The sequence below is a fragment of the Dipodomys ordii genome, unplaced genomic scaffold (assembly GCF_000151885.1).
Source record: "Dipodomys ordii isolate 6190 unplaced genomic scaffold, Dord_2.0 Scaffold25, whole genome shotgun sequence".
In the NCBI taxonomy this organism is placed as follows: domain Eukaryota; kingdom Metazoa; phylum Chordata; class Mammalia; order Rodentia; family Heteromyidae; genus Dipodomys; species Dipodomys ordii.
This window is the reverse complement of record NW_012267241.1, coordinates 712,851-729,386: the sequence shown is the minus strand read 5'-3', so window position 1 is coordinate 729,386 and position 16,536 is coordinate 712,851. Positions and strand designations below refer to the sequence as shown.

At 42.3% G+C, this 16,536-nt stretch overlaps 1 protein-coding gene across 1 annotated transcript in view; it reads right to left on the bottom strand.

The window, feature by feature from the left end:
• Window positions 1-245: 245 nt before the first annotated feature.
• Window positions 246-16,536, bottom strand: part of Pstpip2 (proline-serine-threonine phosphatase interacting protein 2) — a 76,427-nt gene continuing 60,136 nt past the window's right edge. Inside the window, exons 7-10 of the mRNA XM_013014793.1 lie at window positions 7,937-7,982; window positions 7,634-7,713; window positions 3,720-3,818; window positions 246-365 (exon numbers count right to left, since the gene is read on the bottom strand). Of these exons, the coding sequence (XP_012870247.1) occupies window positions 246-365; window positions 3,720-3,818; window positions 7,634-7,713; window positions 7,937-7,982 (345 nt within the window). The remainder of the gene's footprint in view (window positions 366-3,719; window positions 3,819-7,633; window positions 7,714-7,936; window positions 7,983-16,536) is intronic.

Below are 16,536 nucleotides of genomic sequence, written 5' to 3'. Positions count from 1 at the left end.
TGAGACGCTGATAAACCACTCAGAAAAAGGCAGAAGTGGTGGTGAGGCTCAAGTGGTAGAATGCTAGCTTTGAGCACAGAGAGGCTCAAGAACAGAGCCCAGGCCCTGAGTGCAAGTGACAGGACAAGTAAAAAAAAAAAAAAACAAAACAGTATGGATCAGTCTCCAGTCATCTTTCAGTTGTAGGACCCAGAGATCCTGAAAGGGCATCATCTCTACCAGAATGCTGAGTCATAAAGAAACTTCTAAGGCTTCAGAAATATGACCATAAGTTCAACTTGATTATGTGAAAGTTCAAAGTTCTTACCATTGATGTTACTGATAGAGCAAACTGTAGTCATCGACCAAAGAATAATCAGGGTCACCTACAAAACGAAGAACATAGCACTAAGCTATTTTTTATAATTAAATCTTAGTCCTTTCAAACCTGGTCATTCCACTTAAAGATTTGGATGACTGGCCTTTTTTTTTTTTTTTTTGGTCCGGTCATGGGGCCTGAAGTCTGGGCCTGGGCGCTGTCCCTCAGCTCTTCAGCTCAAGGCTAGCGCTCTACCATTTGTGCCACAGTGCCACTTCCGGCTTTTTTCTTATGTGGTGCTGAAGAATCGAACCCAGGGCCTCAGGCATGCAAGGCAAGTGCTCTACCACTGAGCCACCTTCCCAGCCCATTGGATGACTGGCCTTTTATAAGGATAAAAATATATGTGGCACCAAAACCTATCATTAGTTGTCATGACTACAAGCCAGAGAACATTCTAGAAAATGCTCTTAAGATTTCTTTGCTCTTTTTTATCCAGGCCCAGACAGTAACATCTGTAGTGATTTTCAAAACTAAATAAAAGTGAAGTCCATATTATCTAGTAGTAATTATAAACTGACACAGAACAATTTAAACCATCCTATCATCCAAAAAAGATATACAGCTGGCGCCGGTGGCTCACACCTATAATCCTAATAGGAGGCTGAGATCTGAGGATCATGGTTCAAAGCCAGCACCCAGATTCTTATTTGTTTGTTTGTTTGTTGGTCATGTGGCCTGAACTCTGGGCACTGTCCCTCAGCTCTTCAGCTCAAGGCTAGAGCTCTACCACTTGAGCCACAGCGCTACTTCGGGTTTTTCTGCTTATGTGGTGCTAAGGAATTGAACCCAGGGCCTCATGCATGCAAGGCAAGTACTCTACCACTGAGCTACCTTCCCAGCCCCAAGATTCTTATAAGTTTCGTTTGGATTCTCTTGCATAAGCTATAAATACAGAGCATCACTTACCAAATTTCACTCTGTGGTAAAGTATTATAATAAGATTCTAGTAATGCAGGCTCATTCTCTCATTCTTTCTCTTTCCCTCCCTCTCTCTCTCTCTCTCTCTCTGCCTCTCTCTCTCCCTCCTCCCCCCTCTCCTGTTGTAGGGCTGAAAATCAGGGCCTATGTGCTGTCCCTGAGCTCTTTTGCTCTACCACTTTGAGCCACACCTCTACCTCCAGTTTTCTGGAGATGAGTCTCATGGACTTTCCTGCCCAGGCTAGCTTTAAACCACAATTCTCAGGTCTCAGCCTTCTGAGTAGCTAGGATTACAGGTGTGAGCCACCAGCACCAGCTTCAGGTTTGTTCTCTTGAGAATTTGATTCTATTAAGTTCTTTCCCCTTATTTCAAAATTCTAGTTATTCAGGCTGGGAAAGTGGCTCAGTGGTAGAGTGCTTGCCTTGCATGCATGAGGCCCCGGGTTCGATTCCTCAGCACCACATAAGCAAAAAGAAAAAAAAAGCCGGAAGTGGTGCTGTGGCTCAAGTGGTAGAGCGCTAGCCTTGAGCTGAAGAGCTGAGGGACAGCGCCCAGGCCCAGAGTTCAAGCCCCACGACCGACCAAAAAAAAAAAAAAAAAGAAAGAAAGAAAAGTTCTTCCATGAAATCCTATGGGTTTTCCACATGTTTAATAATCATTCAATAGTAAGTGTCCCATCTAAGTGAAGGGAGCTGTTTATAAGGTTGTGCTATCCTGATTTAGTGCTTCTGAGGTCTGGGGGCCCTATTACTATAGCTGTGTACAAGTTAATTCTAGGAATAGTGTTGAAGAAAATATTAAGCTCTTCAGTAATTGCTAGCCCAAGTATGGGTCAGTCTGCTAATACTTGCTGTCTGGAGTCATCTCATCCTAGACTAGAGCCATCTCTGAGACTCATATACATGCTGTGACATCTCTCTCTCCCAAACATTAAACTGCATTGAGGTTCTTTCTCTGTTCTCCTGGACAAACATTATTTTTTTTTTGTCAGTCATGGGTCTTGAACTTTGGACCTGGGTGCTGTCCCTCAGCTCTTTAGATCAAGGCGAGCTCTCTACCACTTGAGCCACAGGGCCACTTCCTGTTTTCTGGGGGTTAACTGAGATAAGAGTCTCATGGACTTTCCTGCCCAGGCTGGCTTTGAACTACGATCCTCAGATCTCAGCCTCTTGAGTAGCTAGGATTACAGGCGTGAGCCACTGGCATCCAGCTTTCACTTATTTTTTAAAGAGATTTTTTGTATTACCAGGAATTTATTGTACAGGGATGGTAGGTTATTGTGACATTTCCACACATGTATATACACCTGTTAACCCCTCTAACACTCTCCATTATCTCCTCTCCCACTTCTTTGTGTGTATGTATATGTGTGTGTATGTATATGCATGTGAACATGCATGCACACACTCGGGCTTGAGCCCAGGACATCATATTCTTGCTTGACTCAGTCCTCAGATTTCAGCTTTTGAGTAGCTAGGATTACAGGCTGGAGCCACTGATGTCCAGGCCTTCCCCTGCTTCTTGAATCAACTCCAACAGTTTCATTATTCTGTTTTCACACATGCATATAAAGTACTTGTGCTTGTGCTACCTTCACACTCATTTACTCTCTTCATTCACTTTCCTCCTCTTGCAGATACCACTCCCTCCTCTCCCCCCGCCCCCCCCCCCGCCCCGGCAAGAGACCCTGTTTTCCTCTCCTCTCAATTTTTTTAAGTGTATATTAGTTGTACCAAGGGGCCTCTGTGGTATTTCAACAAACTATGAATTTCTTAATTAGAAAGTCATGGTGGCGGCTGGGAAGGTGTCTCAGTGGTAGAGTGCTTGCCTTGCATGCATGAGGCCCTGGGTTTGAGTCCTCAGCACCACATAAACAGCAAAAAACAGAAGTGGCACTATGGCTCAAGTGGTAGAGCGCTAGCCTTGAGCTGAAGAGCTGAGGGACAGTACCCAGGCCAGAGTTCAAACCCCACAACCAACCAAAAAAAAAGAAAGAAAAGAAAAGAAAGTCATGGTGGTAGCAGGGCATGGTAGTTACTCCTATAACTCCAGCACTAGTGAAGTACAGGCAAGGAGATTGTGAGTTTGAGGCTGGCCTGAGTTACATAATGAGATCTTGTCAAATAACAAATGAAGAAAGGAAAAAGGACATGAGAAAAGAGAGGAGGAAGAGAGAGAGGAAGAGAGAGAAGAGAGAGAAATAAGGAGAAAATGTAAATGAGTGGGTCATATCATCATATTAAAATGGGCTCGCAGGTTAGGTGTTTGTCTGGGACCTTGTATCATGTCACTTGGCTTAGAGTGACTCATTTAACCTGTTGACTTCAAATAGAAGAGGGGAGCAGGGAGATGATGAACTAATAAGCCTTTGTTGGGTTCTTTCCACTCTAAGGAATCCAGTCACAGTGTCACAATCCTCTGTGGATGCTTCCAACTTACCTCATCGCTTGTGACACACTGTTTTGACAGCTGATTCACATGTAACCACAATGTATTCCGGAAGAAGTTAATTCGTTCACATTCTTGAGCTTCAAACACCTACAGAAAAACAATTACATGAATATACACATGCACTTGTTTACACTGGTTATGACTTAATGTCAACTCCTTATTATCTGCAAGCTGAGTGTCTAATTTAGGGTACTTCCCCCAGCACCAGGGAGAAAGGTGATAAACTCACCACAGACAAAAAGTACAAATGGATTCAAATTTCATATCAACATAAACAGGACTAGATAGAGTTCTTAGGCAAGAGGAAATGATGATCCCAGGAGACAAAGGTCTAACCTGAGTTCCAGCTGATATTTCCAAATGCCTAATGTGCATCTCTGCCCGAATAACCTGCTAGACCATCAGTTTCAACACACTCTCACTCTGGGGTGAACTAATTGTTTTTCTTTTCTTTTCTTTTTTTTTTTTTGCTGGTCCTGGGGCTTGAACTGAGGGCCTGGGTACTGTCCCTGATCTTCTTTTGCTCATCTAGTGCTCTACCCCATAGTGCTATTTCCAGCTTTTTCTGAGTTTGTTGGAGATAAGAGTCTCACAGACTTTTCTGCCCTAGCTGGCTTCTAACTGTGATCCTCAGATCTCAGCCTACTGCGTAGCTAGGATTACAGGTGTGAGCCACCAGCACCCCATCCAGGGTGAAGTAATTTGACTGGCAAGATGATTATGATTATTTAAGCAGTTCAAGAGAACATAGGAGACCTTGTACCTGTTGTTTTATCTTTGTGTATGTTTTAAGTTTTTCCTTAATAAAAAAATAAAAAGTTACTACCTGAATAATAGGTTTTTGGGTTTTTTTTTGTTTTGGGGTTACTAGGCCTTGAACTTAGGGCCTTGTACTCTCACTTATCTGTTTTTACTCTAGGCTGGTACTCTACCGCTTGGGCTATACCTCTTCTTTCAGCTTTTTGATGGTTAATTGGATATGAAGAGTCTCACAGACTTGTCTTTCCAGGGTGGCTTCAAACCACAATCCTCATATCTCAGCTTCTTGAGTAGCTAGGATTACAATCATGAGATGCCAATGCCCAGCTTTGAATGACAGTGTTTTTGAGATGTAAGCAAATATGAGTATTTGAAAACTCAAGCTATTCAACAAAGTGGTTGATAGTCTATTCAATAGTAGATGTTATATATACTAATATATTTTATAATATTGAATACTACAGCATTCACCTTTAATAATATAAAATTTTAAAAGTTTTCAAAATAGGGAGACTAGCATAATGAATCCCTGCCAATGGTTTAAATATTTATCAGTGGGGCTAGGAAGGTGGCTCAGTGGTAGAGTGCTTGCCTTGCATACATGAGGCCCTGGGTTTGATTCCTCAGCACCAAATACACAGAAAAAACTGGAAGTGGTGCTGTGGCTCAAATGGTAGAACACTAGCCTTGAGCTGAAGAGCTGAGGGACAGTGCCCAGGCCCAGAGTTCAGGCCCCATAACACACACACACACACACACACATATATACACACATATACACAGACACACACACACACACATATCAACTCACTGTCCATTCTATTAACTGATATCCCTGCCAACCTACTTCCTACTTCCTGGGCATTTTGAAGCAAATGCATTATTCCACCTGTAAATATTTTACATATAGTTATATACTAAAAAATGTTTACACACTAAAAATTATTTTGGAATATTTCACACAGAATAGGACAATAATATAGTGAATACTCACCAATCACCTAGCTTTACTATTTTCAGCCACTGGTAGGTATCATGGATCACATCTGTACATACCTGTCATCTAAGCACTTAGAAGGCTAAGGTAGGAAGAGTTCAAAGCTACCCTGGGCCACATAGCAAGAGTTTGTCTGAAACTTCCCTTAAATCAAAAATTTTTGGCCGTCCTTGTACCAGATCTTGTTAAAGTCCCTATGTGATTTTCCTGATCTCTGTCACCTTTCCCCCTTCCCCAGAGAAAATCTAAATGTCATCATTTCTATGCAGGTTCTAATAATACCTATGTATCCATGAGAGGTGTGTCATATTGTCTTGTATATTTTTTAAATTTAAAAGGAAATCCTCATCTGAGCCTTTATATGAATTCATATAAAGTTAAGAAAATAAAGTAAAAGGGAATGCTTTCGTGGGGGGGATGGCATCATGGCATAGAGAAATCAAAGGAGAAAAATTAGAAACCACAAAGGCCAGGTGAGTGTGCAGCTCAATAGTAAAGTGCTTCCCTCCCATGCATGCAGCCTGGGTTTTACCATCACCAAGGATAATGAAGAAGCCACAAAGACCCACTAGACCTCACACTGAAGGGTCCCTGGTAGCCCCCAAGAGAGAAGTGAGCTTCTTCAGGGAAGCAAATCTCAGACTGGAAAGGCTGAAATAAGAACTTGGAAATAGGGCTGGGAAGTTGGCTCAGTGGTAGAGCGCTTGCCTTGCATGCCTGAGGCCCTGGGTTCGATTCCTCAGCACCATATAAGCAAAAAGAAAAAGCCAGAAGTGACGCTGTGGCTCAAGTGGTAGAGCGCTAGCCTTGAGCTGAAGAGCTGAGGGACAGCACCCAGGCCCAGAGTTCAGGCCCCATGACCGGACCCAAAAAAAAAAAAAAGAACTTGGAAATAATTCCTTCAAAAGATTAGAACGGGGCCAAGCAACAGTGGCTCATGCCTGTAATCCTAGCTACTCAGGAGGCTGAGAACTAAGGATTGAGTTATAAAGCCAGCCCAGGCAGGAAAAGTCCATGAAATTCTTATCTCCAATTAACCACCAGAAAACTGAAAGTGGTACTATGGCTCAAGTGGTAGAGCAAGAAGCTCAGAGCCAGTGCCCAGGCCCAGAGTTCAAGCCTCATGGCTGATAAAAATAAAATAAAAGATTAGAATGAGGCTAGGAATGTAGTTCAGTAGAGTGGGCACGTATAATTTTTACTTTGTTTTGAGACAAACTGGCCTCTTATTTGTGGGCCTTCCTGCCTGAGCCTCCACAGTGCTCCAGTTCCAGTGGTGTGCCATGACACCCAGTGATCTGATGGGCTGGGAGGATAACAGCTGTTGATGTTCAGGGAACTGTGCCCTAGAGAGCAGGAAAAGGCCAGCTAGATGGGATACGAGCTTGCTAGATGGAAAGAGCCCAGTTTTCTACTCTCAGAGGAGAGAGGGGCCCTGTGAACTAGTGGTTCTCATTCTCCAATGCACAGAGATTGCTGGGCCCCCACTCCCACAGTTCCTGACTCTGGAGTTCTGTGGTTGAGTTGAGAATATTCATCTCTAACAAACCTCCAGTTAATGCTGCTTCTGTTACTCCTGGGGCCATGGAGTAGTCATTAGAAAATGTGTAGACATGGTAACAGAAACTTGAGGAAGTTACCAAATTATTCTAAGTTCCTCTGGGAAATCGTGAGGTTATATCCAGAAAACAAAAGGGCTAGTAGTGAAATAGATGGGAAGAGAATTTTAAAAACAAACACCTAAAAACCAACATTCCAAAGCCTACATTTCCTCTCTTCTAACCTAGCAAGTACAGGCAAGGTTCTCAAAGGTAATTACTGTGTGCATCCCACCACTAACTGATTCGGCTGGTTCAGGCCTGCCTAATCAAACATTACACTAAAATGGACACAGTGGTACAGTGTGATCTGGATGGAGAAGAGGCAGAAAGATGAAGTTTGGAGGGGGGGGGGAAGTATTCAAGTTACCTGAAGTTTTTCACTTAATTTCCTGATTTCTAACTTACTCTCAAGCTCCTTAACAAATGAGAAGCGGGACACTAAAATATGAGAGCAGGGCAGGGTACTAAGAAATAGGTGCACAGGGCTGAAGTCCTGGGTCCCAAACCCCATCCCACCATTCTGAGCTGCTTCCAGTTCCAAGTACCTCACAGGCCTTGATGTGCTCGCTCTGCCAGTCTTCTCGGATCTTGTCCAGTGTGTTGATGTGCTGCATGTACGCTTTGTCTGCAGTGGAAGGGAGGGGCCTGGGTTCAGAAACTAGACAGTTGGTCAGAGTTGTGGTAAACTCACAAGGCCCCCACAGAGCTCTGAACAATGTTAGAAAGGCATAATTCCTTCCTTCTCCCTACTTTGTATCCATACACTCTTTGCTAGTTTTCAGGATAATAGATTTAGGATAAGGTAAGCCACCACCACCCCTCCCCCAATCATGGCAGCAAACCCTCACCTGAGTCTTCCACTGCAGTCTTTGAAGTCGCCAGTTTCACAAAAAGCTGTGAGAATACAACATAGCAAGAAAGCAGATGAGCCAGGCTTACATGAGTAAAACCCATGTAAAAGCAGTGACTATGGAGAGACAAGTTCTAGTCCAAGTCCAGACTAGGTTTCTCTCAAAAGTAAATCATTGCCTTTAATTTTCTCACCATTAGAAAACAGTCATAGAGCATCTTGCCGTATGTCTTCATAAACACACCCCTGCCTCTGATTGTTAATAATCTTATATTCAGATCTTATAATATTAAATTTACAATCCTCCCATGAAAAGGCAATCTGACAACAAAGAATACATGAGGTTTGAAAACACGTTAAAGAAAAAAGCAGATCTCTTATATGTCACCCCATATGCCTCAACCAGACATGATTTCCCTAACCCCAAAAATATGACAATAGTTTTTCTGGTTCACAGGACTCAAATATCCTGAATGGAGATATTACCATAGGCTTTGGTCCATGTGCATGTGTGTGTATGTGCGTGTGCACGTGCATGCATACATGTTGTGGACATTTTCTGGGGCTTGAACTCAGGGCCTGGGTGCTGTACCTGAGCTTTTGTGCTTAAGGCTACTACCACTTGGGCCACAACTCCTTTGGCTTTTTTGGTGATTAACTGGAGATAAGATTATGAGGACTTTCCTGCCTGGGCTGGCTTTGAACCGTGATTCTCAGATCTCAGCCTCCTCAGAAGCAACTGGCACCTGGCCATGTCCATTTTATAATTAAGATTCTTAGTTACACCCGGGTGTCAGTGGCTTACACCTATAATCCTAGCTACTCAGGAGGCTGAGATCTGAGGATCACGGTTCAAAGCCAGCCCAGGCAGGAAAGTCTGTGAGACTCTTATCTCCAATAATAGAAACCAGAAGTGGTGCTGTGGTAGAGCACTGAAGAACTCAGGGACAGCCCAGGCCCAGAGTTCAAGCCCCACGACCGACCAAAAAAAAAAAAAAAAAGAAAGAAAGAAAAGTTCTTCCATGAAATCCTATGGGTTTTCCACATGTTTAATAATCATTCAATAGTAAGTGTCCCATCTAAGTGAAGGGAGCTGTTTATAAGGTTGTGCTATCCTGATTTAGTGCTTCTGAGGTCTGGGGGCCCTATTACTATAGCTGTGTACAAGTTAATTCTAGGAATAGTGTTGAAGAAAATATTAAGCTCTTCAGTAATTGCTAGCCCAAGTATGGGTCAGTCTGCTAATACTTGCTGTCTGGAGTCATCTCATCCTAGACTAGAGCCATCTCTGAGACTCATATACATGCTGTGACATCTCTCTCTCCCAAACATTAAACTGCATTGAGGTTCTTTCTCTGTTCTCCTGGACAAACATTATTTTTTTTTTGTCAGTCATGGGTCTTGAACTTTGGACCTGGGTGCTGTCCCTCAGCTCTTTAGATCAAGGCGAGCTCTCTACCACTTGAGCCACAGGGCCACTTCCTGTTTTCTGGGGGTTAACTGAGATAAGAGTCTCATGGACTTTCCTGCCCAGGCTGGCTTTGAACTACGATCCTCAGATCTCAGCCTCTTGAGTAGCTAGGATTACAGGCGTGAGCCACTGGCATCCAGCTTTCACTTATTTTTTAAAGAGATTTTTTGTATTACCAGGAATTTATTGTACAGGGATGGTAGGTTATTGTGACATTTCCACACATGTATATACACCTGTTAACCCCTCTAACACTCTCCATTATCTCCTCTCCCACTTCTTTGTGTGTATGTATATGTGTGTGTATGTATATGCATGTGAACATGCATGCACACACTCGGGCTTGAGCCCAGGACATCATATTCTTGCTTGACTCAGTCCTCAGATTTCAGCTTTTGAGTAGCTAGGATTACAGGCTGGAGCCACTGATGTCCAGGCCTTCCCCTGCTTCTTGAATCAACTCCAACAGTTTCATTATTCTGTTTTCACACATGCATATAAAGTACTTGTGCTTGTGCTACCTTCACACTCATTTACTCTCTTCATTCACTTTCCTCCTCTTGCAGATACCACTCCCTCCTCTCCCCCCGCCCCCCCCCCCGCCCCGGCAAGAGACCCTGTTTTCCTCTCCTCTCAATTTTTTTAAGTGTATATTAGTTGTACCAAGGGGCCTCTGTGGTATTTCAACAAACTATGAATTTCTTAATTAGAAAGTCATGGTGGCGGCTGGGAAGGTGTCTCAGTGGTAGAGTGCTTGCCTTGCATGCATGAGGCCCTGGGTTTGAGTCCTCAGCACCACATAAACAGCAAAAAACAGAAGTGGCACTATGGCTCAAGTGGTAGAGCGCTAGCCTTGAGCTGAAGAGCTGAGGGACAGTACCCAGGCCAGAGTTCAAACCCCACAACCAACCAAAAAAAAAGAAAGAAAAGAAAAGAAAGTCATGGTGGTAGCAGGGCATGGTAGTTACTCCTATAACTCCAGCACTAGTGAAGTACAGGCAAGGAGATTGTGAGTTTGAGGCTGGCCTGAGTTACATAATGAGATCTTGTCAAATAACAAATGAAGAAAGGAAAAAGGACATGAGAAAAGAGAGGAGGAAGAGAGAGAGGAAGAGAGAGAAGAGAGAGAAATAAGGAGAAAATGTAAATGAGTGGGTCATATCATCATATTAAAATGGGCTCGCAGGTTAGGTGTTTGTCTGGGACCTTGTATCATGTCACTTGGCTTAGAGTGACTCATTTAACCTGTTGACTTCAAATAGAAGAGGGGAGCAGGGAGATGATGAACTAATAAGCCTTTGTTGGGTTCTTTCCACTCTAAGGAATCCAGTCACAGTGTCACAATCCTCTGTGGATGCTTCCAACTTACCTCATCGCTTGTGACACACTGTTTTGACAGCTGATTCACATGTAACCACAATGTATTCCGGAAGAAGTTAATTCGTTCACATTCTTGAGCTTCAAACACCTACAGAAAAACAATTACATGAATATACACATGCACTTGTTTACACTGGTTATGACTTAATGTCAACTCCTTATTATCTGCAAGCTGAGTGTCTAATTTAGGGTACTTCCCCCAGCACCAGGGAGAAAGGTGATAAACTCACCACAGACAAAAAGTACAAATGGATTCAAATTTCATATCAACATAAACAGGACTAGATAGAGTTCTTAGGCAAGAGGAAATGATGATCCCAGGAGACAAAGGTCTAACCTGAGTTCCAGCTGATATTTCCAAATGCCTAATGTGCATCTCTGCCCGAATAACCTGCTAGACCATCAGTTTCAACACACTCTCACTCTGGGGTGAACTAATTGTTTTTCTTTTCTTTTCTTTTTTTTTTTTTGCTGGTCCTGGGGCTTGAACTGAGGGCCTGGGTACTGTCCCTGATCTTCTTTTGCTCATCTAGTGCTCTACCCCATAGTGCTATTTCCAGCTTTTTCTGAGTTTGTTGGAGATAAGAGTCTCACAGACTTTTCTGCCCTAGCTGGCTTCTAACTGTGATCCTCAGATCTCAGCCTACTGCGTAGCTAGGATTACAGGTGTGAGCCACCAGCACCCCATCCAGGGTGAAGTAATTTGACTGGCAAGATGATTATGATTATTTAAGCAGTTCAAGAGAACATAGGAGACCTTGTACCTGTTGTTTTATCTTTGTGTATGTTTTAAGTTTTTCCTTAATAAAAAAATAAAAAGTTACTACCTGAATAATAGGTTTTTGGGTTTTTTTTTGTTTTGGGGTTACTAGGCCTTGAACTTAGGGCCTTGTACTCTCACTTATCTGTTTTTACTCTAGGCTGGTACTCTACCGCTTGGGCTATACCTCTTCTTTCAGCTTTTTGATGGTTAATTGGATATGAAGAGTCTCACAGACTTGTCTTTCCAGGGTGGCTTCAAACCACAATCCTCATATCTCAGCTTCTTGAGTAGCTAGGATTACAATCATGAGATGCCAATGCCCAGCTTTGAATGACAGTGTTTTTGAGATGTAAGCAAATATGAGTATTTGAAAACTCAAGCTATTCAACAAAGTGGTTGATAGTCTATTCAATAGTAGATGTTATATATACTAATATATTTTATAATATTGAATACTACAGCATTCACCTTTAATAATATAAAATTTTAAAAGTTTTCAAAATAGGGAGACTAGCATAATGAATCCCTGCCAATGGTTTAAATATTTATCAGTGGGGCTAGGAAGGTGGCTCAGTGGTAGAGTGCTTGCCTTGCATGCATGAGGCCCTGGGTTCGATTTCTCATCACCACATAAGCAAAAAGAAAAAAGCTGGAAGTGGCACTGTGGCTCAAGTGGTAGAGCGCTAGCCTTGAGCTGAAGAGCTGAGGGACAGCACCCAGGCCCAGAGTTCAGGCCCCAAAACCGGGCCCCCCCAAAAAATTCTAGTTATTCAACCATAAATAAAACCTAAATTAAGAATTCAAAAAAGCCTTTCTAATGACATACCTGGTAAATTTTTAGGAATTGGGAGAGGTCCTCTCCTGTAAGAAAGAAAAAGACCTTCAGATAAGTTCTTGTGTTTATAATGTTCTACTCCATGTTACAAGCATATTCTACTGTAATCAGCTCTGGTTTCTACACTAGAGGGTTAAGAAGGGTCAGATGACTGATGCCACTGATCTGCAGTCCCAACCTGTTGAAATCTAAGGATCAGAAATCACAAGATACTGACCATACTGGTCAGGGGCACAGAGCACTTCCCCCATAGCCCAGTCTGGCATGACTAAAATCTCAGCACGAAATCTCCTCCTTCATCCACACATTCCTTTGCAGAATGCGAAACACAAACAGATCCTGCCTTGTTGTGTTCATTCATATTAACCGTTTTTGAATAGTGCCTGGCATTCCTAAATTTTGATGGTAAACACATAATCCCTCTCAAACACTTTCCATCTTTCCTAAAACTGAATGGAAAATTCAACAGCTTAAACTGCTGCTGACTTTATGTGAAAGAGAAGTTTCTCTTCCTTCAAGATTCTTTATAGCAGAATGCTTATGTCTCTAATCCTAGCTACTCAGGAGGCTGAGATCTGAGGATTGTAGTTCAAAGCCAGCTGGAGCAGGAAAGTCTGATAGACTCTTATCTCCAATTAACCACTAGAAAACAGGAAGTGGAGCTGTGGTTCAAAGTGGTAGAGTGCTAGCCTTCAGCAGAAAAGATCAGGGACAGCACCCAGGCCTTTAGTTCAATCCCCATGACGGAGGTGGCAGGGAGGGCAATTCTTTATAGCAGAAGCAGCAAACATTCCCTGTGGGCCCATTTACCAAATTAATGGTAAAGAGTTTAGGCTTTGCTGGCCATATGGCACCTCTGTTGCAATTCTCCTCGGCTCCAGTGAGGAAACAGTCATACATGATCCATTAATGGCTATGTTCCCATACAACTTTCCTCAAAAAGGCAGAAGTTGAAATTTCATTTGACTTCCATATGTCATGAGACAATATCTCTCCTTTTCATTTTTTTCCAGCCACTTAAAAATACAGAAACTCATCTTAACTCAAAAGCCCTAGAAAAAAATTTAGATCAGATATGATTCACAAGGGGACATAGTTTACTGGTTCCTGCTTTTTTTCTTCATATTTTTATTGTCATTGGAAAGGTGATGTACAGAGGGATTACTGTTTCATATGTCAGATAATGAGCACATTTCTTTTTGGACAATGTCACTCCTTCACTCTCTCCGAGTTTTCCCACGCATCCCCACCCATAAGTTGTCTAGTTCATTTTCAACATAGGGTCGACTGAGTACCACTGCTGCATTTGTTCATTCTTTGTTCCTCCATTTCTGTGCTCTCCGTTGCCTCCCTCACCAGATAAATGAACAAACAAGACAAAAAGAAAAAAAACCTCATGTTTCCATTTCCTAGAATTCATTCAATAAATATTATTTTATATGATCAGAGGCACAGAGGTGCTGCACCTTTGTGTTTCCTTCCCTACGTGGCTCCTGCTTCTTATAGTCTCTAAGAAAGGTATAGGATTCATTTAAAAAAAAGTAATGATAGTCATGCTACAGCATGACATAGCCCTCCTTGGACTGTGAGTAATAAGATTCCATTTAATATTCATCCTAAAATGCTATTTTTATGTAATGGTAAATATGTACACGTTTTATTAAAACTAAACTTGCCAAGCACTGGTGGCTCACAGCTATAATCCTAGCTACTCAAGGGTCTGAGGATCAAGGTTTGAAGCCAGCCCAGGCAGGAAATTCTGTGAGACTTTTACCTCCAATTAGACAGTAAAAAGCAAGAAGTAAAGCTGTGCCTCAAGTGGTAGAGCACTAGCCTTGAGGGAAAAAAAAACAAGGGATAGCACCCAGGTCCTGAGTTCAAGTCCTCATACTTGAACAAACAAACGAACAAAAAAAAAAACTTTAGTCAGGTGCTGGTGGCTCATACCACCAGGAGGCTGAGAGCTGAGGATCAAAATTCAAAGCCAGCCTAGGCAGGAAAGTCCATGAAATTCTTCTCTCTAATTAATCACCAAAAAAAAAACAGAAGTAGAGCTGTGGCTCAAGTGGTAGAGTACCAGCCTCAAGAGAAAAAAGCTAAGTGACAGTGCCTAGGCCCTAAATATCAGCACAAAAACAAAGCAAAAAAAATCTTTAAAATTTAATACTCCTTCCAACATTAATAATAAAAACATTAATCGAATGTATTTTTCTTCACATGAAAGACAGCAGATATTACCTTGCCAGCTTAGGCCCTGTGGCCTTTCCTGGAGGAGCTGCATTCCGCTGTGGGCAGTAGAAATTCTCGTACATGATGGGTGCTAGGAGAGTCATTGAGAAACAAGACAGTAAGATGGGGTAGTATCATCTGGGTCTGGAATATCCCCCAAGGACTCAAGTGTGAGGCTTGGTTCCCAGCTTGCCATTATTGGGAGGTGTTAGTACCTTTGAGAGGTGTTACCTATTTGGGAAGGTAACTGAGATAACTATGGTAACTGAGGGTGTGCTTCTGAAAGGCATAGTAGGATCCTGACCCTCATGAGGTAATTAATGATTTTCTGGGCCACATGCTCTCTATCATGACATGCTATGTCACCATAGACTCAAAAGCAATGGGAACAGCTGACTGGGAACTGCAAGACTCTAAGACTGTGATCCAAACTCCTTTTCTGGTATAAGTTGATTTATCTCAGGTATTTGTTGCAGTTACAGAAAGACTAACAACATTGCATGGAGAGCTCTCCTTACCCTGCTGCCCCCATTCAACTCACCTGGTGGAATCTGTCCAGTTTTGCGTTGGTTCACAAAATACTGGATGTCCTTCTCAATGCTGCACATTTCTAAACTCTTACGGACTTGTTCATACATCTAATGAAAAGAAGATGAATTGGTAACTAGAGGTATAGTGATGATGATTTTGAAGTGTTTCTTTGCTTGTTTTTTTTTAATTAAATATATATTTTTATTATAAAGATACTGTACAGAGGGGTTACAGTTACATGAGTAAGGTAATGAGTACATTTCCTATCAAGCATTGTTACCCCCTCCTTTGTTTTTTTCCCCTACTATCTCTTCCCTCTCCACCTTCCCAACTTCTCCCTCTGGCTTTAGACTCAAAAAACTCCTCCTATCTCATCTTACCAAGTACTAGGACTACAGGTATGCATTGTCATATCCAACTTGAAATAGCTCTTTAAAAAAAATGCCAGGGCATTGTGTAGTCATACCTGTAGTCCTAACTATTCAGAAGGCTGACATATAAGAATCAGGGATTGGGGGGGAGGGGGGAGGCTGGGAAGGGATGTGAAGGGTAAACAAAGGAGGAGGCTGCAATGCTTGGTAAGAAATGTACGCATTATCCCGCCCATGTAATTGTAACCCCTCTGTATGGTATGTTCACAAATAAAATAAAATTAAAATAAATTTTAAAAAAAGAATCACAGTTCACAGCCAGCCCAGTCAGGTAAGAATCTTATCTTCAATTAATTACCAAAAAGCTGAAGTAGAGCTATGCTCAAGTGATAAGAGTACCAGCCTTGAGCAAAAGTCTCAGAAACATGTTCAGGCCCTGAAAAAGCCCCAAGACTAGCATACATGCATACATGCACATGCACACACACACACACACACACACACACACACACACACACACACACACACTAGTTTTTCCCACACTGACTATTTTTGAGATAAGGTTTTGAAAATGAACTATACAACTTGTGAGTGGGAACAGGAGGGAAAAACTGGGAGAGAGTGAGGACAGGGGTGATGTTGTTCAGAAAGAAATGTACTCTTTGCCTGACATATAACTGTAACCCCTCTGGACACCACCCTTATAATATCAGTTTTTTATGAAAAAAAAACTTTGGCTGAACTTAAAAAATACCAATGGAACTAAAAACAACTTACCAAATCCAATGAGATAAGACTAATGTTACACAGAAATGCAAAGAATGATTACTTAACTTCAAGAAAAGTTCTTCCAGCTGGGCGCGGGTGGCTCACGCCTGTAATCCTAGCTACTTAGGAGGCTGAGATCTGAGGATCCAGGTTCAAAGCCAGCCCGGGCAGGAAAGTCCATGAAACTCTTATCTCCAATAAACCACTCAGAAAACCAGAAGTGGTGCTGTAGCTCAAGTGGTAGAGCACT